Source organism: Geotrypetes seraphini, chromosome 4 (genome assembly GCF_902459505.1).
Source record: "Geotrypetes seraphini chromosome 4, aGeoSer1.1, whole genome shotgun sequence".
Classification (NCBI taxonomy): Eukaryota; Metazoa; Chordata; class Amphibia; order Gymnophiona; family Dermophiidae; genus Geotrypetes; species Geotrypetes seraphini.
In genome coordinates this window covers 89,736,238-89,760,911 of record NC_047087.1, presented here as the reverse complement: position 1 = coordinate 89,760,911, position 24,674 = coordinate 89,736,238, and the positions used below count along the sequence as shown (strand labels likewise).

Below are 24,674 nucleotides of genomic sequence, written 5' to 3'. Positions count from 1 at the left end.
TTTTCTGTAATATATCCCCCAACACTGAACAAACATGATCATAACATCATAAAGCATGCACATAAGGTAATCAAAAGTGTTTTATTTGTGCACAAAAACTTGACTCAGAAGAGACACATTTTAATACTGAAAAATATATCAACATATGCTGAGCATGAGGATACAAAAAGTTGCATCCATACACATACAGCCTTTAAATGACTAATTTTGCATCAGGCCATTTCAAATTAACAGCAGAGACACTCAAAAATATTAATAAGAATAGCAAATGACCCAAATAAACAGAACAGGTGAATATCAAAAGAGCAGTAGGTTTCTGATTATAATATTTATTGTGTAAAAGGCCACATCAATAATAATAAAACTTTAAGCGCGCATGCACACTTAGAGTTTTGTGATTCCTGGCTCCATGATGTGTGCCTCCGTGCCGAATTCGATTTTCAAACACGGAGGCAGGCCAGAGCACTGCCGCTGCGCTCAGTTGTCTCGGCGCGCACTTTTGATCTGTCACCCTGGCGCTGGCCTCGCCGTAAAACAGCCTAAAGTATGCACGAGCATGCGCCTAGGTATCTTTAGCTTCCCAGGCATGCTGGGGCTGTACTTATGCTGCTGTTCTCGCCGGTCCAGTGCACCATCGCCTGGTTGTGCGACGCGTCCCCCCGGAGCACGAACGAGGTTTCTCTGCATTTAGGTCCTGTTTTACAAAGCTATGCTAGCGCCTGTCGCGCAGCAACATCCCCGAAGCCCTTTAAATCTCTATGGGCTTTGGGGCCGTTACCGCGCAGCAGCCGCTAGCGTGGCTTTGTAAAACAGGCCTTTAAAGCAGAGAAGCCCATTTTATATATAGGGGCTTTTTAGCATACAGCACATGTGAAAGCCCTAATAGTATTTGATGAATAACCCTTAGTGTATGCTACATCCCTTAATGTGCGTTAAGTCCCTAACACTGCTTGATAAATTCCTCCAGTGAGACAAAGAACTGTAAAAACACATCATAGAATTATACCAATAAGAATAGTAAAAAGTATTACTTATTTCAAAAAAGATCACTTGGTCCTGGAAAAATTAACAGTCCAATTTAAAAATAAACAAATTAAGCCATTAAAACATAAAGGCAATTAGAAATGATCTAAAGTCCCACAGTATATTTTGAGGTTTTGCAATCTAGTGGTCTGCTCTTACTTTCAGACGCTAGGAAGTGGTGCCTGTAACCAAAATAACAAGCAGACCCCCCCCCCCCCCACCAACAAAACCAAAATCAAGAGCTCCCAAACTCCATGATGGCTTTGCTTTTCTGTACAGAGACAACCATCATTCAGATTCAAGTGAGATTGTTTATCCCCCTCTCCAAGTTACAAAGAACCAAGCTTATATAGAGTTTCTCCCTGTTTGTGCAGACAGTACCAGAATAGCCACATTTTTGTGTGGGGTGTTATTGAATTTCTATTATATATGTTAAATATACTATAAACACTTTTGAATGTAACACTGGCATGTAATTTAGAAAGAGTGTGTATGATGCCTCTTATGCTATAAGAGGTGATTGTAGTATTACAGCAGACAGAAATGGTGAGCTTCTTAACCTACTCTCTATAAATAAATAATATTTTATGTCATAAGGGACACTTACTATCCATTACAAGTTTCCATTTACTAAAAATAAGGAAGTTTGAAAATAGTTCCACATTAATCTATAAAATAACAATACAATAATGTACATAAATAAACCAGTTAAGCCAATCATTTATTTATTTACATAAATAAACCACACATTTTAAAACTATTATTCAACCTTAAAACATAAAAAAAATTCCTAAAACCAATGTAGCAAAAATGAAAGTACAAATTAAATATTGGATTTCTGTATTATAGAATATGCAAATGAAAATTCTCCCATTACAGAAAATCCTTCTCAGCAAGTAAAATATTAAAATGTTTATAAAAACATTACAGTACATTGCAATGGTTACCCCAAGTCGAGTTGAGTAAGTGTGTCTTCAACACATGCATCAATTTGGTCCAGCTCGCTTGGAATCATCTGTAGAATAAAACCAGTTATAGGATGAACTGAATAGTGACCTTCAGCGTACCAAATAGACACAACCAGGGCAAGATGAAGCACTCACTAGCCTCAAAGCTATGAACACTAATTTTTCCAGATGTTGGAGTCATACAGAAAGTCATGCTATTAGGCACACTTACAACATGAAGGAGCCCTTTTACTAAAGCTTAGTGCATGCTAATGGAATTAGCACATACTAAATGCTAAGAAGTCCTATGGGCATTTTAGCATTTACCCCCAAATTCTGTATAAGGTGCCTTAAGCTGTGCAAGCAAATCAGTGCACACAGCTGATTTACACACACAACTTAACACCTCATAACTGACACTAATTAGAAGTTATGTGCACAACTTGGTAGGCACATTCTATAACGTGTGGCATGCCAGTTTTAGTGTGCAAGTATGAAAAAGGGGCATGGCTAGGGGAAGATCATGAGCATTTTTAAAAGTTAGGTGCACAGTTATAGAATATGCCTGATCAGCACATCAGTTAGGTGCAGGTACTTAGGCCTGGTTTTCCTTGGCCTAAATGGGTGCGCCTAAATGTTATGATGCAAGATTCTATAAGACACACTTACCTTTAATAGACACACTAAGCACCATTTTACTCAGCGCTGATTTTTTGGGTGCCATATATAGAATATGACCCCTAGCAGGCACTATTTCTCTTAGAACATGCTAAGCTGTACGATAAGAGCCCCAAAGTTAGGCCCTATAACCCCCAAGCTGGAGATTCTTAAATCTTGCCCTCCCCATAGTTATCAATGTGAGGAACAGCTATGCTATTTTATCACTAAGGGGGGAAGTTATCAACATGAACAGCTTTAGGTGTGAAAGTCCTATGTGGTAAATATTGGGGGCATGGTCAGGGCCAACAAATGCTCCGGGAAATAGTGAACCTGCATAAACTTAATCCCCCACAACTCAATTCAAGATTCCCCCTCCATCTCCATCCTCCACCTCCCTTAAGTAAAGATCTCCCAATAAATGGGTTGCCTAGTAGACAGGAAGGTAATTGCCCCCTTCTGCTTCTGTCCCATTGCCACCCAGGTTGAAAATGGTGGCTCTGACCCTTAATGATAGCTTTACAGATTCACATAGCCAATAGTATCACAAGACTGCTTCTAGGGGTCAGAGTTGCCACTTTGAACCCAGATTGCAATGAGGACGGAGCATGGGGTGACTGCTGCTGCCCTGATGACCAGAGATATCCTTGGATAAGTCCTTGAGGAATAGGGGAGCTTTGTATGTATTTTTAACCTATCCTAACTCACCAAATGCAGTCGCTCTAGTAATTTCCCTGCTTTCATCCGGACGGTTTCCAGTTTCTGTTCTGCTACCTTGATTTCTGCCTCACACTGGCTTTGCTTAAGCTGGTTTAAATTTATTGCCTTGGAGGAACACCGCACTACATTCTGAAGCTTTTCCAAGAACACTTCTTCATACTGACTGAAATAAGCCATCATTACCTAGAGACAAAGTGGTGGAGGTTTTGTGAGGTAGGGCTGTCACTTTGATTTACAGCAGTGGCATAGCAAAGACTCAATGGGACCTGGGCAGAAAAATTGAAATGAGCCCCATATAACACTATCACTCACAAGCAGTAGGCACTGAGGGGGAAGGGGGGGAGGGGAAGAAGGATGCACATTTCCCAAAGCTGACATATTACAATTAATACATTTGGGGGGAAAAAATCTTTCTTTCTGATCATTGCTTTGGTCCTAGTGTCTCTTATCTGCTTTTCTCACTTTTTCATAACTTTCTCCAGGGTCTCCTGTCCTTGTGAGGCTTCCTCTATATGTTCAGCATTCATCTTTTCTGAGCGTGTCTAGCTGTCTTGTCCAGTGTCCTCTCCTCTGTGCCCCTGACTCTAACTTTATCCTTCTCTCACTTTTCAGTATCTCTTCTGTGTTTCTATCTTACTTTGTCCAGCATTCCCTCTGTGTCCCTATCCCTCCCCTTGTACCCAGTATTGCCCCTCTGGGTCCCTGCCCCTTTGCTTTCTTCACAGACAGTATCTTTTCTGTGTCCATGTCTATTCCTTCTGCTTCCTCCACCCTCTCTAGTCTAGCATTTCTTTCTTCCACTCTCTGTTGATTCAGCATCTCTCCATCTCTCTCCCCTGATCCAGTCTCTGTTTTTTCTCTCGGCCTCCCCCCCAATTCAACATCTGCTCCCTATCCTCCCCCTCCCCTTTGCTTGGAGGTCTCATTTTCTCTTTTCTTTCTGCTCTCCCCCCAAATACAGTACAGCATCACTTCCCCTATGCCCCCCCATTTTTCTATCCCACCTCTCCTTGTGCCTGAGTCTGGCATATCTCCCCTTCCTGTCCCCCTCTCCACACAGCCACATGTTTCCTGCATCGTTCCAGCTTCCAGCCTCCTCTCCCAACCACCAGGGTGGTCCTCAACAAGCAGCAGCAGAGAGAGGGCTGAAATCTTCCTCTTTGACTGGCAAAGCCTTTCCTCTGCTTTGTCCCACCTTTCTGATGCAACTTCCTGTTGGCAGGATGCGATGCAGCAGAGGAAAAACTCTGAGCCAGTGAGGCAGCTTTCAGCACTCTCTCTGCCATGTACCACAGCTGTGTGTGGAGGACTGACCTGATAGCTTAGCAGGGGTGGAGAGGATTGGAAGCTAGAGCAATGCTGATCTGGAAGTAGAGAGCTGAGAGATAACAAAGGCATAACTTCAGGCAGCCCCTACCATTAGGCAACATTGGGCATTTTGCTGGACTCACTCAGTAATAGCTATGTTTCTGCTTTGAAGCAGTTCTGCATTTCTAAACATTTGCTATAATCTTCCTAAGCTAGAAAACAATGGTTAAGTTCTCATTTGCAGATTTCAAGTTTCAGGAGAAGGAACCCAACTTACCTGCTTGCTACACAGAACCATTATTCTCTTGTTTAGCTCTTCTAGGTAATCTTCTGGCTGGTTTTAAACAATAATATAAGTTAGGATTTCATCACTGCAAAATTGCTGCTGTCTACATTTACATCGGTGGTGCTCTTTTGCCTGGCTCAGAAAATGAAGATTTCTCAGTGAAAATACCTGGCACAAAAACTTTGTTGGGGCAAAGGTTGCAGGGTAAATTTAAAAAAATGTTAGCTAGCAAGTACCTTCTGAACACGTTCTTACATTTTTATATATGCATTTTTTTACCTAAAGGACCAGTGTCTCTTTAAATAATATTAAATTACAGGAGATCTTTAGCTTTATCGGAAACTTCTATACCACTACTAATGACTGGGGAGTCAATTCAGAGCGGTTTACAAAGACATCTGTAATGGATTTTAAAATACAGATTTGGATGGATTCCACTGTGATTGTTGTCAGTCTCCTAGCTGCTTGGCTAGGGTACCAATTATTATACTATCACATATGTGTACTATGTTTACACCAGATTACAGTTAACCATTCTAACTAAGTGTGCTATATTTACATCCTCCTAAATAGGTTAACTATTTGAACTAAGTAGACTATAATGACATGCATCCTAATTGCTGTAACACCATGTACCATATTTGCTCTATTTATACTCCTCTTAGATAATTCTAGTTACTCTCATCCTAACTTATTTTAGAACCATTACTATATTCCTCATCTCTTAAAAATTTCTGGAAATATCTACTTTGGGCATACACTTCCTCCTTCGAATTCGCGGTTTCCATATCTACGGTTTCGATTATTTGTGATTTTCTGCCAAAATAAATCATTTTCATTTTGTGGGCTATTTTAAGCCCTGTGAGCCCCCCCTTAAGCCTTACCTGGTGGTCTAGCGGGTTTTCAGGCAGGAGCGATCTTCCCTCACTCCTGCCCCGTGCAGATCGCTCACAGGAAATGGCTGCCTTAAGTTCCCGTCGTAGTCTCGAGAGACAACAGGAGTTCAAGGCAGCCATTTCCTGTGAGCGATCTACACGGGGCAGGAGCGTGGGAAGATCACTCCTGCCCGAAAACCTGCTAGACCACCAGGTAAGGCTTACAGGGCTTAAAATAGCTGGGGGGAAGCAAGGGTTAGGGGCAGAACCGGCACAAATACTATTCACGGTTTTTTAATATTTGCGGGCCGGCTCTGCCCCTAACCACTGCGAATACGGAGGGGGAAGTGTATATGTCATGATCTGCCCTCCTATCATGTTCCTAGTGGGAGGGTGGGAGCCAGCTATTTTCCTCTATGTAGCTTTCTCCCTCTCAGCTCACAGTTTCAGTTGAAGTAGTCTGAGAAAAGGATAGTTTATCCTTTTCTTCAATTTTCCAGTGTCCTTTTCTAGCTTTAGTTCCTTTGGTAGGGCATTCCACCACGTTGGAGCCATTACAGAGAACATTCTTGCCCTTGTGCTTTTGTATTTGATGTCTTTGAAGATCACCAAAATAACCCCCTCCCCTTTTACAAAACCGTCCTATGAACATCAGAGCTGTTACCGCCACAGCTGGCGCTAAAAACTGCGCTATGGTTTTTTAAAAAAGAGAAGGGGGGGGGGGGGCAAATGTTTTACTTCCCTCAGCTAAGAATGACAACCCTGGTTTTATGTTCCTGGTGGAAAATGAAAAGCCATGGATTCTGCACTATGCACTAATGCATTTAAAATATATTTAGGACAATATACTGAAGACCTTTCTGGCCTGCATCAAACCTTTTCTGCCATGGTTCCTTTCTTACACAAGCAAGTTCAAGTTCATTGGCAGAACTACAATGTTTCCGGAGAGAACATCTCCAGTTCCAAAAAAGAACATTTTACACTAATAGATCCCTTCCTATTTTTCCCAGCTTTCAGATGTTTCTCGTAACAACTGGAATTTATTTCCCTCATAAATATTCTTCTTTTCTTGTTGTGCAAACAAGTTTGTATTTTCACAGTACTTTGTTGTCCATTGAACATATTATTGTTAAAAAATGTTTGTTATTCCCTCTTTTCTTTGTATTACTCTAAAAACTTTTAATAAAGTTTCATGGAAAAAAACCCCAACACATATTAGACTAAACAGGTCAAACTTAAAGAGCAACTCACTGGTGACAATGATACAAGGGTCTCCTCGTCCATGTCTTGAAGCAGTTCCTTTGGCAATTTGTAGTCCGGTAGGAAATGTAGCATGATTTCCCTACAAATGGCACAGAAAATAGTGGGGATCTGAATCAGTGTTGATACCTGCCCTCTGTTTCTTCCATCTCACTGCAAGAAAATAAGAGCAGGTGGGGACTTCAGAAGTATGGCTACCATATGGCTCCAGAAAAAGAGGAATGGATTGAGACATCCGGGTTTTACTTCCATTGCTTTCAATGGAAGTAAAATCCGGATGTCTCAATCCGTCCTCCTTTTTCTGGAGCCATATGATAACTCTATTCAAAGGGTCACTTGGTCTACTGCCTGCTTCCAGACCAGAACCACAGGCACAGAAATAAGATCCAGCTCTGTGGGTGTTCCTCTTAAAAATCTCCACTAAAGGCAATTCATTTCCATCACACACCATTCCCCTCAAACCCTGTTTCATTACTGGATTATGCTTAAAGTCAGTGGCTATATCCTCACATAGGCAGTTGCTGGACAACACATCCCAGCAAAGGATTTCTTTTCACCCTCTCCTTCCTTTTTAAGCTAATGTCCTTTCTGATTCAAAAAGGCAACATGGTACTTCTTGCCCATTCCTTGTGATGGACCTTACAGATAATCATTTTCTCTCTCACAGGGAGACTGAAGCTTATGAAAATGAGAACAAGCTGATGGGGCCAAGCTGAGACTAGATCAGCCAGTTCTAAGAGACCTGAAGTCATCTGGTAACACTAAATCTCACACAGCACTTTAAAATACTTCAGCTATTGGGTAGTTTATACAAATCTCCAGTTAAGACTACAGAGAGCAAACAATAAATACTGCAATGCATGTCTCCCAGGAGCTCACCCTGCCCACCACCCTTTGGTCTGATGATGCCCCACCAACAAACTAGACTCCTCTTGGAAGAAAACTTTACTTTATGCGAGCCATCACTTTTTCTGCAGTTTTCACATCAAACTGAGGATCAGAAGCTTTGGTTGTTCCTTCACATATTCCTTTAAATGTAAGGCTACAAGAATTGAAAAGAACAACAATTCAGTCTCAGGATATGGTTATATAGGTCTTAATCCAGAAATAAGTGCTTTTAGAAGGTGCTCTGTTGGCAGCATGACGTTCTCAAAATAAGCCTCAGACACACTGACTGAATATATAATTACAAGTCAGGTACTTTTAGCCAATAAGGCAACATGTCCTTAATCATCGGCTCCTCTTACATGTTAGGTGGGAAATTCAGTAAAAAAAAACTCAGCCATAGTCTGAGAAAATCCTGTCAGTGCCTGAGTGACAGGAAAGCAAGGCTATGACTGGCGACCCTGCCAGTAAAGGCTCCCAACACCCAATTAAAGAAAAAAATCCATCACCCTCCCAATCCCTCTTCCACTGAGCCCTCCAAGACACCCCCCAAGAGATGAAGTCCTCCCGAACCCCCTGACTTTAAATTGCAGATCGAGAGGAGGAATGCCCACTCCCTCCTGTCACCAGCCCCCCCCCGGCGAACCCCCTACCATTAAATTGAAGATTAGCAGGATGCCCACTCCCTCCTGCTGTTAGCCCCCACATGAACCCCCCAAACTTAAAAAAAATCAGCAGGAGGGATGCCCACTCCCTTCTGTCTGAGGGACCCCCCCCCCCACTGGGCCGAGACCCCCTGACACCCCCTTACCTTTATGCTGAAAATCTGGCAGGAGGGATGCCCACTCTCTCCTGCTGGCAGGCCCACCTCTTCATAATCGGCCTTCCCCTTCCCAATAAGGGCCTTAGGCCTCTCCCAGTGCATTTTAAGATACATTGGGAAGAGGAAGGCCCCATTTGAAGAGGTGGGTCTGCTGGCAGAAAGGAGTGGGCATCCTTTCTGCTGAAATTTTGCAACTAAAAGGTGTTGGGGGGGACAGTGGCAGCGGCCCACTAGACCACCACGTGTTTTTTTTTTTCAAAAGGGGCTGGACAAGGTGGGTCAGGCTCAAGGGGAACTTTATATTTTGCTGCTCCCGCTACCGGTTGATCAGCTGAGCTGTCAGGACTCCCTAAAGCTGCCATCAACAGGGGAAGCCCCAAAAAGCTGAGCGGCATTGAAAGAAGTGAAGTCGCCAATCGGCAGCTTTGGGGAGTCCTGCCGGTGCTGATCATCGGGCAGGGAGAGCAGCAAAAGAATTTGACAAGAGGGACAGGGAGGAGCTGTGCCTAGCGACTGCTAGACACAGTTCCTCCCCCTTTTACAAGCGCTGCTCTATACGAACAGCGTAAATACAATTTGCATAGTATTCATGCTGAGCATCAGTCGTTGGGGAAAATTTGCTCCTAGAATGGTAATTTTTACTGTGGCATCGGAGCATTGTCCACCAGGGCCTCTGTCTCTGGTGTGGGACGTTCTGGCACTTGCATGCTGACAGACCTTGTGATGCCCCACCCCGTGCATGCATTTCTATGGTGACAGGAAGTTTGTGCTGTAGGAGGGGGCAGGACATTGTAGTGCTTATCATCTGGTGCTTATCATCTGGAAAGTACTGGAAGGTCCCCCACTGGAAGATTACTTAAGAAGTGTTACTGGCTGCTGCAGAGCAATCTAAGATACAGCTGCAGAGTAAGAGAGCCCCATGAAAGAAGGGAGAATTGGGGGGAAACACTATCCCCCTGTAATTTGGGGAGGAAGATCATTCCATCCATCTTTGGCTATGGATGCTGATAACTGAATACAGCTCTGTACTTTACACTTATCTTCAAAGATAAACTACCTATGTTTTTTCTCTTTGAAAATCAGCAAATACAAAGTGCACACATTAGACATGTTCATGTGCTCTGCACCTGATATTATGTAGGTGGCAAAAGAGGGACTAGAGACCACAAATCATATGCATGTGTGCTGTTTTCTCTTCCTGACCTAAATGCCCGAGGGAACGTCTCTTTCTCACAGCTGAAAGAATCCACACCATGGGATGAATTTATATATATATAGTATATATATATTTTTTAAACATATTTTTATTGAAAGTGAAAAAGGTCACAACCAGACATTTAAGGAGTACAGTTTTCAGCTAAACCATGCTGCTTTGAAAATTGCTCTCCATGTTATTGCATTAAGGGGCAAATTAGTGTGTGCTAATTTACGTTTTAAAGAGCTAATGTGAAAAATGTCATTTTGGAATGTTGGAAGTCATTACCATGGCAGAAAATGCACAGCCGTTAACATCACCTTAAAAAATGTAGCTACTTTCATTGCACATTATTTGCTCTCATATAATGCATAGTGGCAACTTCTCTGTACTAATGGCATGGCAGCCCTCTCAAAAGCACTGCAGTTAATGGAGAAGTTTTGCATTCAAGATATGTTAAACTTTGCTAAAATATGGGAAGGTTTCACAGTTACCTGGGAGTGGGGTAGAGGGGTTATTGCCAAACAGCACAGTTACTTACCGTAACAGGTGTTATCCAGGGACAGCAGGCAGATATTCTTGACTGATGGGTGACGGCACCGACGGAGCCCCGGTACGGACAATTTTAGAGTGATTGCACTCTAAGAATTTGGAAAGTTCTAGCAGGCCGCACCGCGCACGCGCGAGTGCCTTCCCGCCCGACGGAGGCATGCAGTCCCCAGTTAGGATAAGCCAGCTAAGAAGCCAACTCGGGGAGGTGGATGGGACGCAAGAATATCTGCCTGCTCTCCCTGGATAACACCTGTTACGGTAAGTAACTGTGCTTTATCCCAGGACAAGCAGGCAGCATATTCTTGACTGATGGGTGACCTCCAAGCTAACAAAAAGAGGGATGGAGGGAAGGTTGGCCATTAGGAATACAAATTTTGTAAAACAGATTGGCCGAAGTGTCCATCCCGTCTGGAGAAGGCATCCAGACAATAATGAGATGTAAAAGTATGAACTGAGGACCAAGTAGCAGCCTTGCAGATTTCCTCAATAGGAGTGGAACGGAGGAAAGCTACAGATGCTGCCATAGCTCGAACTCTATGGGCCGTGACAGAACCTTCCAGTGTCAGAAATGCATGCTGCAAGCCAATTCGACAACGTACGTTTAGAAACAGGACGTCCCAATTTATCGGATCAAAGGACAGAAAAAGTTGTGGAGATGATATGTGGGGCTTAGTACAGTCTAAATAGTAAGCTAAAGCCCGCTTACAGTCCAAAGTATACAGAGCCTGTTCTCCAGAATGAGAGTGAGGTTTCGGAAAGAAGACAGGCAGAACAATGGATTGGTTGAGATGGAATTCAGAGACAACCTTAGGGAGAAACTTTGGATGTGTACGCAGAACCACCTTGTCATGATGAAAGACAGTAAAAGGTGGATCCGCAACTAGTGCATGTAGCTCACTGACCCTCCTGGCAGAGGTAAGAGCAATAAGGAAGACCACTTTCCAAGTGAGGAACTTGAAAGGAGCAGTAGCCAAAGGTTCAAACGGAGGCTTCATTAAGGCGGAGAGAACCACATTGAGATCCCAGACTACAGGAGGAGCCTTAATAGGTGGTTTCACATTGCACTGAGGTGGACTCTGATGGAAGTAGACTTGAGACCAGAGTCTGACAAAGGAAGAAGATAGTCTAACAAGGTCTCCACTGCAAGGGAAGTGGGATCATGATGATGAAGAAGACACCAGGAAGAAAATCGTGTCCACTTCTGATGGTAACATTGCAGAGTGGCCGGTTTCCTGGAAGCATCCAGAATAGAACGAACGGGTTGAGACAGAAGAGGATCAGTTGAATTCAGCCTGAGAGATACCAAGCTGTAAGGTGCAGAGACTGGAGGTTGGGATGCAGAAGGGTCTCCTGATGCTGTGTAAGCAGAGAAGGAAACAGAGGAAGAAGAATAGGCTCCCTGGAACTGAGTTGAAGTAGAAGGGAGAACCAATGTTGCCTGGGCCACCGCGGAGCGATGAGAATCATGGTGGCTTGTTCCCTCTTGAGCTTGAACAAGGTTCATAACATGAGAGGCAGAGGAGGGAAAGCATTCAGGAACAGATTGGACCAATCTAGGAGAAATGCATCCGCTGCCAAACGGTGAGGAGAGTAGAGTCTGGAGCAGAAGAGGGGCAGCTGATGATTGTGAGGAGCTGCAAAGAGGTCTATCTGAGGAGTGTCCCATTGAGCGAAAATGGACTGTAGAGTCAAAGGATCGAGAGTCCACTCGTGAGGTTGGAGGATTCTGCTGAGATTGTCCGCTAAGGAATTCTGCTCTCCCTGAATGTAGATAGCTTTCAGGAATAATTGGTGATCTGTGGCCCAAGACCAAATCCTCTGGGCTTCCTGACACAAAAGGCGAGAGCCTGTCCCACCCTGTTTGTTGATGTAGTACATCGCAACTTGATTGTCTGTGCACAGTAGTAGAACTTGAGGAAAGAGAAGATGTTGGAAAGCCTTGAGGGCATAAAACATCGCTCTGAGTTCCAGGAAATTGATGTGATGCTTCTTTTCCTAGGCTGTCCAAAGGCCTTGAGTTTGGAACTCGTTCAAATGAGCTCCCCATGCATAAGGGGAGGCGTCGGTGGTGATGACTAGTTGATGAGGAGGTAGATGGAACAGAAGACCTCTGGAGAGATTGGAGGATATCAACCACCATTGTAGAGACTGACGAAGAGATGATGTCACAAATATGTGCCGTGAGCAAGGATCCGTCGCTTGGGACCACTGGGTAGCTAAGGTCCATTGAGGAGTGCGCAGGTGAAGACGTGCGAAGGGGGTGACATGAACTGTTGAGGCCATGTGACCCAAGAGTATCATCATTTGCTTGGCAGAGATGGAACGTTGTGGAAGCACCTGCTGACATAGATATTGAAGAGCCTGAAGGTGGTTGGACGGCAGGAACGCTCTTATGAGGACTGTGTCCAGGACCGCTCCTATGAATTGAAGTCTCTGAGTGGGGATGAAATGGGATTTGGGTAGATTGATCTCGAACCCCAGGAGTTGTAGAAAAAGGATGGTGTGGTTGGTGGCCCGGAGCACTGTCTGAGAGGAAGTGGACTTGATCAACCAATCGTCCAGGTAAGGAAAAACCTGCAGGTGGTGAGAGAGTAGAAAAGCAGCCACCACAATCAGACATTTGGTGAACACTCTTGGAGAGGAGGCAAGACCGAAGGGTAGCACCTTGTATTGGTAATGACAGTGATTGATCATGAAGCGGAGGTACTGTCTGGATTCCCGAGTGACCGGAATATGGGTATATGCCTCTTTGAGATCGAGGGAGCATAGCCAGTCGCCTTGATTGAGAAGAGGGTAAAGAGTGGCCAGAGAAAGCATCCTGAATTTTTCTTTGACCAAGCATTTGTTGAGATCACGAAGGTCTAGAATGGGTCTGAGATCTCCTGTTTTTTTGGGGACCAGAAAGTAACGGGAGTAGAATCCCTGCCCCTTTTGATCTAGAGGAACTTCCTCTATAGCGTTCAGAAGGAGGAGGGATTGAACCTCCTGAAGCAGGAGGGAAGACTGAGGAGTGTTCAAAGCAGACTCTCTTGGCAGACTTTGGGCGGGAAGAGTCTGAAAGTTGAGAGAGTAGCCGTGGCGGATGATGTTGAGGACCCACTGATCCGAGGTGATAATTTCCCAACAGCTGATGAAGAAAGTCAGACGTCCTCCTATGGGTTGGGGAAGGTGGGCAGATGGTAGAACACTGGCTATGCCTGGAGAACGAAGTCAAAAGGGTTGGGTAGACTTCTGCGGTGGAGGAGGCTTCACCTGTTGCTGCTGTGCTGGCCTAGGAGTTTGCCGTTGCTGTTGGCGCTGACGCCTAGGCTGTTGAGGAGCTGGTGGTAAAGGACGAGCCACGAAACGGCGTTGGTAGGCCGATTGCTGCCGAAAAGGCCGGGTAGGTGGAGTCTTCTTTTTGGTTTTTAGAAGAGTATCCCAGCGAGTTTCATGGGCAGATAATTTTTGTGTGGTGGAGTCCATGGATTCTCCAAAAAGCTCATCACCTAGGCATGGAGCATTAGCCAGGCGATCCTGATGGTTAACATCAAGCTCTGATACTCTGAGCCATGCCAGACGACGCATGGCAACAGACATGGCCGTGGCTCTGGAGGTCAATTCGAATGTATCGTAGATCGAACGGACCAGGAACTTCCTAAGCTGGAGAAGAGAGGAAGAACATTGGCGAAAAGCAGATTTCTTGCGGTCAGGGAGGTTCTTCTCAAAAGCAGAGAATCTTGAATGAGATGCTTCAGGTAAAAGGAAAAATGAAAAGCATAATTCCCTGATCTGTTAGCCAACATAGCATTTTGGTATAATCTTTTGCCAAATTTATCCATGGCCTTTCCTTCTCTGCCAGGAGGGACTGAAGCGTATACATTAGCTCCTGCAGACTTCTTAAGTGTGGATTCCACTAAAAGAGACTCGTTTGGAAGTTGAGGCTTGTCGAAGCCAGGAATGGGGATGACTTTATACAAGGAGTCCAATTTTCGAGGAGCTCCTGAGATAGTCAGAGGCGTCTCCAGGTTTTTATAAAAAGTCTCCCTCAAGATATCGTGGAGGGGCAGTTTGAGAAATTCCCTTGGAGGCTGATCAAAGTCCAGTGCATCAAGGAACGCTTTGGATTTTTTGGACTCAGACTCCAAGGGAATAGAAAGAGATTCACACATCTCTTTTAAGAAAGAGGTGAAAGAAGTAGAATCCGGCTTAGAGGAGGGATCTGCTACAGACGGATCCTCTTCACCAGACGAACATTCACCCTCAGAGAGAAGAGGTTCTTCGGAGTCACCCCACAGATCAGGATCCCGAATTTGGGAACCGCGATCCCGAGACTCCGGTGTGGAGGGTTCAAGGTGCTGGGTTTTGTGTACCGACTTACCCGACCTCAAAGAAGCGGTACCGGGAGATGTTAAAGGCTGTATCGGAGCCGAAGTTTGGACAGCCTGATGTAGAGCTCTCGGTTCCGGTGCCAGAACTGGCATGGAGACCGAGGAAGCAGAATGTACCGGTACCGACAAAGTGGACGCGGACAATAGAGGCTGCTCCACTGTCGGTACCGGCAGCTCAGACCGGACCGGGACTGGAAGTGGGCTCGCTGCTACAGAGACCGGAGGACGCTCCAGCGGGGAAGGCTTCTTAGCCGGCTTACCTGATGGTTGCGGTGTCGAAGAGGTGGGTGCCGACTGAGACGGGGCCGATGTCGATGCCATAGGGTCAGACATATCGGCACCAAACAGCAACCGTTGCTGAATCTGACGGTTTTTCAAAGTTTGTTTTTTCAATGTGGCACAGCGGGTGCAGGTGGAAGCCCGATGATCTGGACCCAGGCACTGTAAGCACCAGTTGTGCAAGTCAGTCAGAGAAATGGGCCGTGCACACCGCTGGCACTTCTTAAACCCGGGTTGGGGGGGCATGAAAGTAAAAACGGCTTCTGCCAAATCGAAGGCCGAGGCCTCGATGGTGGCAACAGGCCCCGCTGGGGCGAACCGAAAAAAGCAAAGTTTTTATTTTTTTTTTTTGAAAAACAACAAAGAATAAAAGAAAAAAGGAAATAATATTTCCTGACAGGGTTTTCGCGAGCGGGAAGGCGATACAAAATTTTCAACAGCCGTTGAAAAGGACGCGTCTTCTTAGCTCCGCGGAAACTAAGAAACTGGGGACCGCGCGCCTCCGTCGGGCAGGAAGGCACTCGCGCGTGCGCGGTGCGGCCTGCTAGAACTTTCCAAGTTCTTAGAGTGCAATCACTCTAAAATTGTCCGTACCGGGGCTCCGTCGGTGCCGTCACCCATCAGTCAAGAATATGCTGCCTGCTTGTCCTGGGATAAAAGGGCCTTATAATGTTCCAAACCCTGTTGCTTGTATTTTCAGTTCACTCACCTTCCTGTGGCATTGGCTGGGGATATGCTCTTCTCTGTTTTAACTATTTCCATTCTTCCAGCAGAAATTTGCTTGTCTGGCTCCAGCTTCTGTGATTCTAAAGGTAAATGAAAGACTTTTGTACTAATTATGAAAGAGACCACTGCAATCATGTAACCTGGAAAGAAGAGAGACAATGTTTGAAATAATTTCAGTAGAATGAAATCCCCCCCCCCAACCTTTTTGGTAAATAGAATTTGCAGCTAACTGCTGATCTCTGAATACATTAGTGTTGTGTTGCCATCTGAATGAATGTGTTTAAGGGCTAGATTCACAAAGGCCACAGATGGACTGCGCACATGCTGGCTCTCTGTGTTCGGCAGAGCTGGAAACTTTTTTTTACTTTTTTTTTTTTTAACTTCACGAGCCCCTGGTTTTAACCTACGGGTTAAAACCACAGGCTTGCACTGTGGGGAAGAGCGGAGAGGTGGAGCAGAGAACAGGGCGGCAAGAGCCGAGAATTGGGGTAAAGAGCAGGGCAGCAAGAGCAGAAAGCACAGTATATTAACATGAAAATAGTCCTAGATTCCTATATACAACTCTAAATGGATTGTTTAAAGTGTGCTCATACAATCAAAGAGGTCACCACAGAACCAAGAAAATAAAAATGTTTTTATTTGATTGGATGATCATAAGAGTGTTTAGCACACAAACATATACGAATTCACTTATATTCACTTGAGTTTATAATAACTGGTTTCAGTGTGTGGTGATTAGAAATTTAACAAGGTAGCACAGAAGATCCTTTGATCGGTGGTGCTCTGTTTAATTGTATGAACATACTTTAAACCAGTACTTCTCAACCCAGTTTTCGGAGCACACCAAATCCCATCAGGTTTTCATGATATCCACAATGAATATGCATGAGATAGATTTGCATACCAAAGTGCATGCCAATCTATGTTATGCATATTGATTTTGGATATCTTGAAAACCTGGTGGGACTTGGAATGCCCCGAGGACTGGGTTGAGTAGACTTACTTTAAACAATCCATTTTGAGTTATGTACAGGATTATAGGACTATTTTCATCCTAATGTACTGTGGATTTATATTTCTGTTTTCTATATGTTTACATTTTCTCCAGTTTTATTATTGGCTTCCCCTGTTGAGTGTTGGACTAATATTTGCATGCCTATTAGGTGAGTAAATGTTCAGAACAAGAATTCTCAACCCAGTCCTCAAAACATGCATAGACGATCTGGTTTTCAAGATAACCAGGTGTCATTGTTGAGGATACATTGACATCCTCAGCTCAATGTGCAGCAGCAGCTAAGAAAGCAAATACTGTAGAATGTTAGGAATTATCAGGAAACGAATGGAAAACAAAGATCAAACTGTTACAATGCCTTTGTATTGCTCTATGGTACGGCAGCACCTCAAATACTGGATAGGGTAAGAGAGGGGAATGTTGATAAAAGGTCTGAAGATCACATACTCTATGACTTCCAGGTTGTACCTACTCACCTGATAAATTACACACTCTTACTGTGCAGAGTAGTCATTATCTTACTCCTCCCACCCCACCTCCCCTACTCCCACAAGGTCTCCTTTGCTTTCCCATTACCTTCACAATTCACTGCACATTTCGTATATTTGTAGTCCAATGAATCACCACTGACGTCATCATCCGACAACACCTAGTTAGATATAAAATTCTATTCAGTCTTATCTTCTGAAGCCTTTGGCATCCAAATCGTAAAACAGGAGGATGCTCCCTGTGAAACTATCAGGGTAATTCTTAACAGTCCGCTAAAAGACAGGAACAAAGGCGCCAAACAATGAGTGCTGCAACAAAAGTTAACAAATAATAGACACCAAAACGTTGCAGAAATGGCAGTTAAATGCCACAGTGCACTAGGAGCGATTCTATTACTTGGCACCTATGTGCTCTAGCACAGTGGTTCCCAACCCTGCCTGAAGGACCACCAGGCCAATCGAGTTTTCAGGCTAGCCTTAATGAATATGCAAGAGAGATTTGCATATAATGGAAGTGACAAGCATTCAAATCTGCTCCATGCGTGGAGGGGCATAATCAAAAAAACCGTCTAAGTCCCTTTTTGGGCTAAGTCCTTAAATGTTCAAAGCAGAAGCAGGGAAAGTGTCCATAACCAAACCAAACATCCTTGGTTTGATTATGGCCTTCCTCTGCCTAAACGCCCAATCACCACTACGTCTAAAAGTACACCCACATGACATCTACACTTTTTAGCCATAATGAAACAAAAAAACGCCTAAGCCCCAAAAGTCCAACAGAAGGGCTTTTAGGCGAAGGAGGAGCCAGGCCTTCGCCTAAAAGCTGGATTCTGTAACCGGTGTCTGTCAAAAACAACACCAGTTACAGAATTCCCCCCCCCCAACAATGATCCAGGCAGGAGGGTGCCCAATCCCTCCTGCCATGTCGAACCGCCAAACCCCGCCCCCCCCGACAACATCGGGGCAAGAGGGAGCCCAAGTCCTCTTGCCCCGGGCACCCGCGGCACACCCGACTCGATATGGCCAGGAGGGAGCCCAAGCCCTCCTGGTCCCAGCGACCCCCCCCCACTGACCTGTGACCCCCAGCCGATCCCACGACCCCCCAACCCCAACCCCCTTCCCTGTACCTTTTTAAAAAGTTGGCCGGACAGACGGGTGCCAAACCCGCCCATCTGGCAGGCAGCCGACGCCAGAATGGGGCCAGATTGGCCCAGCCGTCCCAAAGCCCCGCCCACAGGTGGGGCCTAAGGCGCCTGGGCCAATCAGAATAGGGCTTTTAGGCGAAGGAGGAGCCAGGCCTTCACCTAAAAGCTGGATTCTGTAACTGGTGTCTGTCAAAAACAACACCAGTTACAGAATTCCCCCCCCCCCCCAACAACGATCCAGGCAGGAGGGTGCCCAATCCCTCCTGCCATGTCGAACCGCCAAACCCCGCCCCCCCCCCCCCGACAACATCGGGGCAAGAGGGAGCCCAAGTCCTCTTGCCCCGGGCACCCGCGGCACCCCTGACTCGATATGGCCAGGAGGGAGACCAAGCCCTCCTGGCCCCCCCTCCGATACAATGGGCCAGGAAAGAGCCCAGGCTCTCCTGGCCCGCGGCAACCCCCGACTCGAGTGGACCAGGAGAGAGTCCAAGCTCTCCTGGCCCCAGCGACCCCACCGACTGGATTGGGCCAGGAGGGAGCCCAAGCCCTCCTGGCCCCGGCGACCTCCTACCCCCACTACAAAACGGGCAGGAGGGATCTGAGGCCCTCCTGCCTCGACGCAACCCCCCTCCCTCCAATGACCGCCTCCCCCAGAACCCCCGATCGCCCCCCAGCCGACTCGTGACCCCCCCCGGACGACCCCACGAACCCCCCCACCCCCACCCCCCTTCCCCGTACCTTTTTAAAAGTTGGCCGGACAGACGGGTGCCAATCCCGCCCGTCCAGCAGGCATCCGACGCCATAATGGGGCCGGATTGGCCCAGCCGTCCCAAAGCCCCGCCCACAGGTGGGGCCTAAGGCGCCTGGGCCAATCAGAATAGGCCCGGGAGCCTTAAGCCCCTCCTGTGGGCGGTGCCTTAGGCACATGGGCCCAACCGGCCATGTGCCTAAGGCCCCGCCCACAGGAGGGGCCTAAGGCTCCCAGGCCTATTCTGATAGGGCATCTCTCCTGCCGTGGGTCGCGGCAGTTTGGGTAGAGGAGTGATGGCATCGCGGTAGGGGAGATGAGGCATCTCTCCTGCCGCGATGGTTGCGGTGGGTAGGTTGCTGGGCCACTGAACTGATGGCGCCAGCGGCCATCAGCTTAGCGGCCCCTTTTTCGGCACTTAGACCTGGTTTGACTACGTCTAAGTCTAAGGTCTAAGTGCCGACTAGGCAACCTGTAAATGTTTTGGTCATACCTGTTGTATGCCTAGGTGTAGGTCGGCCCATCTCCCGCCCACTGCCCGCCCTTTCCCCTCCTCTAAATGCACCTCTTTTCTCTCTGTGGGTTTAGTGGCAGGGGAAAGGCCTAAGCTGTTTTTAGATACGTCTAAAAACCAGCTTTGGTTATGGGTACTTGGACGATCAGGCTTTTTGATCATCCAAATAGCCATTTAGGACACTTTTTAGATGTTTTTTTTGGGGGGATTATTAACCAAATAGTTATTAGGGCTATCCTGAAAACCCAATTGGCCTGGTAGTCCTCCAGGACAGGGTTGGGAACCACTGCGAGTCTAGCATGTAACTGCATAGGGAGCGTTCCCATTGGAGGGGCATGTGTGGGTCATGGATGTTACAACTATTTCAGCATGTATTTTACATGTCAAACTGCTGATTTTAGGTGCCAGCATTTACACCAGCCATAGACATGGTGTAAGTGGTTGTGCCTAGAGTTTGGCATGTAACTGTGGACTCACGCTAGTATTCTATAAGAGATTTGGCACCAAGCTCTGCTGTTATAGGATAGTAGCTTAGCGCCCAGTTTTTTTCAGGCCTAACTTTAGGCGCCCGTCATATTTTCAGGAGAGATAGTTTCCTAAATTCCTGTGCCCCTTGATGTCCCCTCATCTCCAGATCTGGAACTTTATTAGCTGGAGCTATTATGTAAATATTTCCCACAGTATAAATGCTGAACAGCACTTGAGACATGGTAGATACGAAATGTAAGGCCAATCAAGCTTTTGCCTAATATTCTTCCTGCTGCAATACCACAATTAGGATATTTGGGGGGGATTTGGAATCCACAGTACCAAAAATTGAATGAGCCTGTGAAATATGAGATAGAATATGCAATACCAGCGGGCTTCCTTTGCCAAAATCTTTGGGCCTGGGCCTTCTTGTGTTGAAGCTCTATTGTCATCAGATTCTTGCCTTTGCATCTCAAATGTGTCCAGACCAAAAGGAAGAACATATCTTTGTTGTAAGAACCATTTCCCCATGTCTCACCTGCATGATAGCTAAGTCTCAAATATATACTGCATCCCAAGAACCACATAGACACTGAATCTTAGACAGATGCTTACACAAATAATGTCTGGATAATTATTTTCTGTTTCATCCAAGCAGATGACCTCTGGTTGTTCCTCAGGATCTGCTTGTTTGCTTATTTTAGGGGGCAAACCCTACAACAACAAAAGATTCCTGATTAGTATAAGCAAACCATGAACATTACAGTACTGCAACCAGTAGATATCTATAACACTGTTAATTCAAACAATACACTTTATAACTGCAACATGTGAGAAATATACAACTGTTATATACAGCTTGGCTTCCAGTTATAGTATCTTAGCCATCATGGGAAGAATAGAAATGGATCTGGAATGTACACTGCTATCTGCACACAGCAATTACTGCATGTTGTCACTTGCACAGTTAGCATGGGTGCAATTGCTACCATCTCAGGCTTCTACTTTCCTGTACAGAACACATGGGCAACAGTGGCAATGTGAGACTATAATTAAGGCATGACTATTTGCACCAGCCATAGAGCTGGCTCATGCTTAAGATTTCTAAAAAAAGATGCATAGATTACAATCTACTATAATAAAACACTAAGCGCGCATGCGCACTCCTACCTGCATGTTCCGTGATCCGTATGTCCGTGGCAGGCAGGAGTGTGCATGTGCGCTTAGCATATGGCATTTTCTGTGTGGTGATTTCCCCAGCGACGGCTGTATTTTCCGTGCAGCGGTTTCCACTGATGAAAAAGGATACTGCATGGTGGAGGTTTTCAAGCCTCATTTTCCCCAGCTTACAAAAGGAGCCTACAGCGAGCCCTGCCCCAGCTGCCTACGTAAGCAAGGGACACTTTGCAGATAAGAGGGGAGGAAGCCGAAGAAGTCAGCTGTTTTCCTAGCGTCTTTCCCTTGCTGGCGTGTAGCACTGTCAAAGGCACCGACGTTAAAGAAAATGTATTCGCAGCCCTAGCAACTGCTGTGTGAGGAGCACACGAGGCAAGCAAAAATAACTGCTGATTTAGAAGTTCGTTTTTAAAAAAAAATTTTTACAGCAGTTTGCTGGGCAGGAAAAAATACTTGCAGTTTGTTTTGGGTGAAGGGTGTGTGCTGGGGAAGCTGTGAACTATCGTGCATTGATTTAGGTAAAGCATTACAATCATTTAAATTTGGTAGAACAAAACATTGCATCACTTGACAAAAGTTTGCTGATGAAAACAAACCATGCACTTTCAATACCAAACAAGTCTTAAAAAACATCATCCTTATTACTGACGCACTATGACCATGAAACTGTAAGGAGGGGGTCTAATAAAACCCCCAGACTTTTGATCTCCTGCTGTACTGGACTTGTCACTCCATCACACACAAATCTGGTGAAACATCTAAAATTCCAGGTGATGATAACCACAAGAGATTTGTTTTAGAAACATTTAAATGGAGGCAATTCATAGATCCAAGCCATAATTGCATCCATATAGGATGACAATAGATGAAAACCTTGGATATAATCAACTAGAAATTTAAAAAAGAAGTGCAGATCATTTAGCATATAATCGATACTGTACTCCAAGATTTGAAAGCAATGTAACCAATCGGGGCTATAAACAGGTTGAATAACATTGCTGATAAAAGGGATGGTACGACTTCCCTATAAGGAAAGGCTAAAGTGGCTAGGGTTCTTCAGCTTGGAGAAGAGATGGCTCAGGGGTGATTTGATAGAGGAGTGGAAAGGGTAGATGTGAATTGTTGTATGCTTTTTCCAAAAATACTAGGACTAGGAGGCATGTGATAAAGCTACTAAGCATTAGATTTAAAACAAACTGGAGAAAATGTGATGGAGCTATTAAGTAGTAGATTTAAAACAAACCAGAGAAAATATTTCTTCACACAATGTGTAATTAAACTCTGGAATTTGTTGCCAGAGAATGTGGTAAAATCAGTTAGCTTAGCTGGGTTTAAAAAAGACTTGGATAATTTCCTAAAAAAGAAGATTATAGGCCATTATTTGGGATAATAATAATAACAGTTTATATACCGCAGGACAGTGAAGTTCTATGCGGTTTATAAAGATTAAAAGATGGTACAAATAAATTGAACTTAATAGGGTGGAAGCTAGTGATTAACAGCTCAAGGGATCAGTTATTGAGGAGAAAGAGTTGTACGGGTCAGCTGCCTAGATATTTCAGGTCAATGCAAAGTCCACTCTGTCAGGCTCGAGTATTTTAGACCGCTTTAGATATAAAGCAATAGAACACTAACTAGAAAGGGTCTTAAAGCATTTGTTAAATGTTCAGGCTAGCAGACCTCAGAAGTACCCTACTATATGTCTATAATCTTCAAAGAGCATACAGATCACTTGGCACCCATGGTCGTCATAGGCCTCTATAACATTTTTTTCAATTTTTATATATATAAATATACATGTTTGAGATATCAAAAAGTACTCATCTTTCATCTACGCGGGTGGGGGTAGGCACTCTGACATAGACTATGTTTCGCCCCAAATGGGCTGTATCAAGGAAAATCCCCCTGCAATAGTGAAATAGTGTTATAATTTATCATCCTTAAGCCAGTTCTAATCAATCTAGACAAATAAATAGAAAAAACTTTCAGCAGTACCTTATATCCAACAGCTCATGCTTCCCGCAATAGATTTTTAACCCAGGAAACATGGTCGCGGCATTCAAGGCTATAAATAGCCACAGCATTTTTTTGAAAAACGGGATGACATCAAACTTAGCGTGAGACACACCCCCTACCTGATTGGCCAACCAAGAACCCATTTAAATTAAAGTAGACCACTCGATTTTAGCATTCAAACCCAAAGGTGTAACAGTATTTAACATATATATCCATTTTTGTTCTTTAAAGTTTAGCTTTTCTTTAATATCTCCACCCTCCCACCCACCCATAACCTGATCTATGACCCGCCATTTCAGATCCACGATTTTATGCTTTTTCTCCCTCCAATGCTGATCAAGGGGAGCCTCTAAATTCCCCGTATTGATTCTGGATTTATGTTCAGTTAGGCGAACATTAATTTTTCTGCTCGTCCGCCCTATATAGAGCAGTTGGCAAGGGCACTGAATCATATAAATGACTGAAGAGCTCTGACAGGACGTGTTCGAGCGAGCTCGATAGATCTTGTTAGTCTACGGGTTACACCACGTGGGGCCTTGCAAAGTTAAATCGCACCATTGGCATTGAGTGCAAGCTTGATGGTTGAATACAGTCCTATCATCTCTTTTTTTGATCTCAAACCGATGAGTAGATAGAAGTTCCCCCACTGTCCTCCCTCTCTTATAAGAGGCGATCGGATAGTTCTGAAATTGAGAGCTCAACTGAAGAATCTGCCAGTGTTTTTTAATAACAGCAAAAAAAGCAGTGCTAAGAGGTGTAAAAGGAAGTACTGCTATCAAATGATCTTCATTCTTTTCTCTGAGAAGAAGGGGTCGTTGGGCATACTTCGCCCAGAGGTACGCTCGACGAACAGATTTTTTAGAATATCCCCTCTCATAGAAACGATCACTAAGTATCCTGGCTTGTTTTTCAAATTCTTCCTGAGAAGAACAAAGTTTCCTAATGCGTAAAAATTGGCTCACAGGGATATTAAATTTCAGAAAAAAAGGGTGGAAACTGGAAAAGTGAAGGAAATGATTTCTATCTACTTCTTTTCTATATAATGTCGTCCTAATCTGTTGATTTTTATCTTTCATCAATAAAATATCAAGAAAGGAAATACGGTCCTTATGGTAAGTCAGGCAGGGGTTGAGAGAGTTCAGCCAAATTAGGAAGATCTCCAGTTCAGGTTCAGATCCGTCCCAGAAGATTAAAATGACGTCCA

At 44.9% G+C, this 24,674-nt stretch overlaps 1 protein-coding gene across 7 annotated transcripts in view; it reads right to left on the bottom strand.

Annotated features, from left to right (window-relative positions):
- Window positions 1-225: 225 nt before the first annotated feature.
- The window catches only part of MORC1 (MORC family CW-type zinc finger 1), a 178,542-nt gene continuing 154,093 nt past the window's right edge, over window positions 226-24,674 (bottom strand). For 4 of the 7 annotated variants that reach the window (XM_033943801.1, XM_033943802.1, XM_033943807.1 and 1 more), the window contains 8 exons: window positions 20,894-20,992; window positions 17,495-17,567; window positions 15,890-16,046; window positions 8,026-8,118; window positions 7,068-7,158; window positions 4,933-4,989; window positions 3,336-3,530; window positions 226-2,038 (listed from right to left, as the gene is read on the bottom strand). In XM_033943801.1, the coding sequence (XP_033799692.1) occupies window positions 1,967-2,038; window positions 3,336-3,530; window positions 4,933-4,989; window positions 7,068-7,158; window positions 8,026-8,118; window positions 15,890-16,046; window positions 17,495-17,567; window positions 20,894-20,992 (837 nt within the window). In that variant the 3' untranslated portion in view covers window positions 226-1,966. Of the gene's footprint in view, window positions 2,039-3,335; window positions 3,531-4,932; window positions 4,990-7,067; window positions 7,230-8,025; window positions 8,119-15,889; window positions 16,047-17,494; window positions 17,568-20,893; window positions 20,993-24,674 lie in introns of those variants that run through there. The other 3 variants (XM_033943803.1, XM_033943804.1, XM_033943805.1) reach the window with 3 other exon arrangements.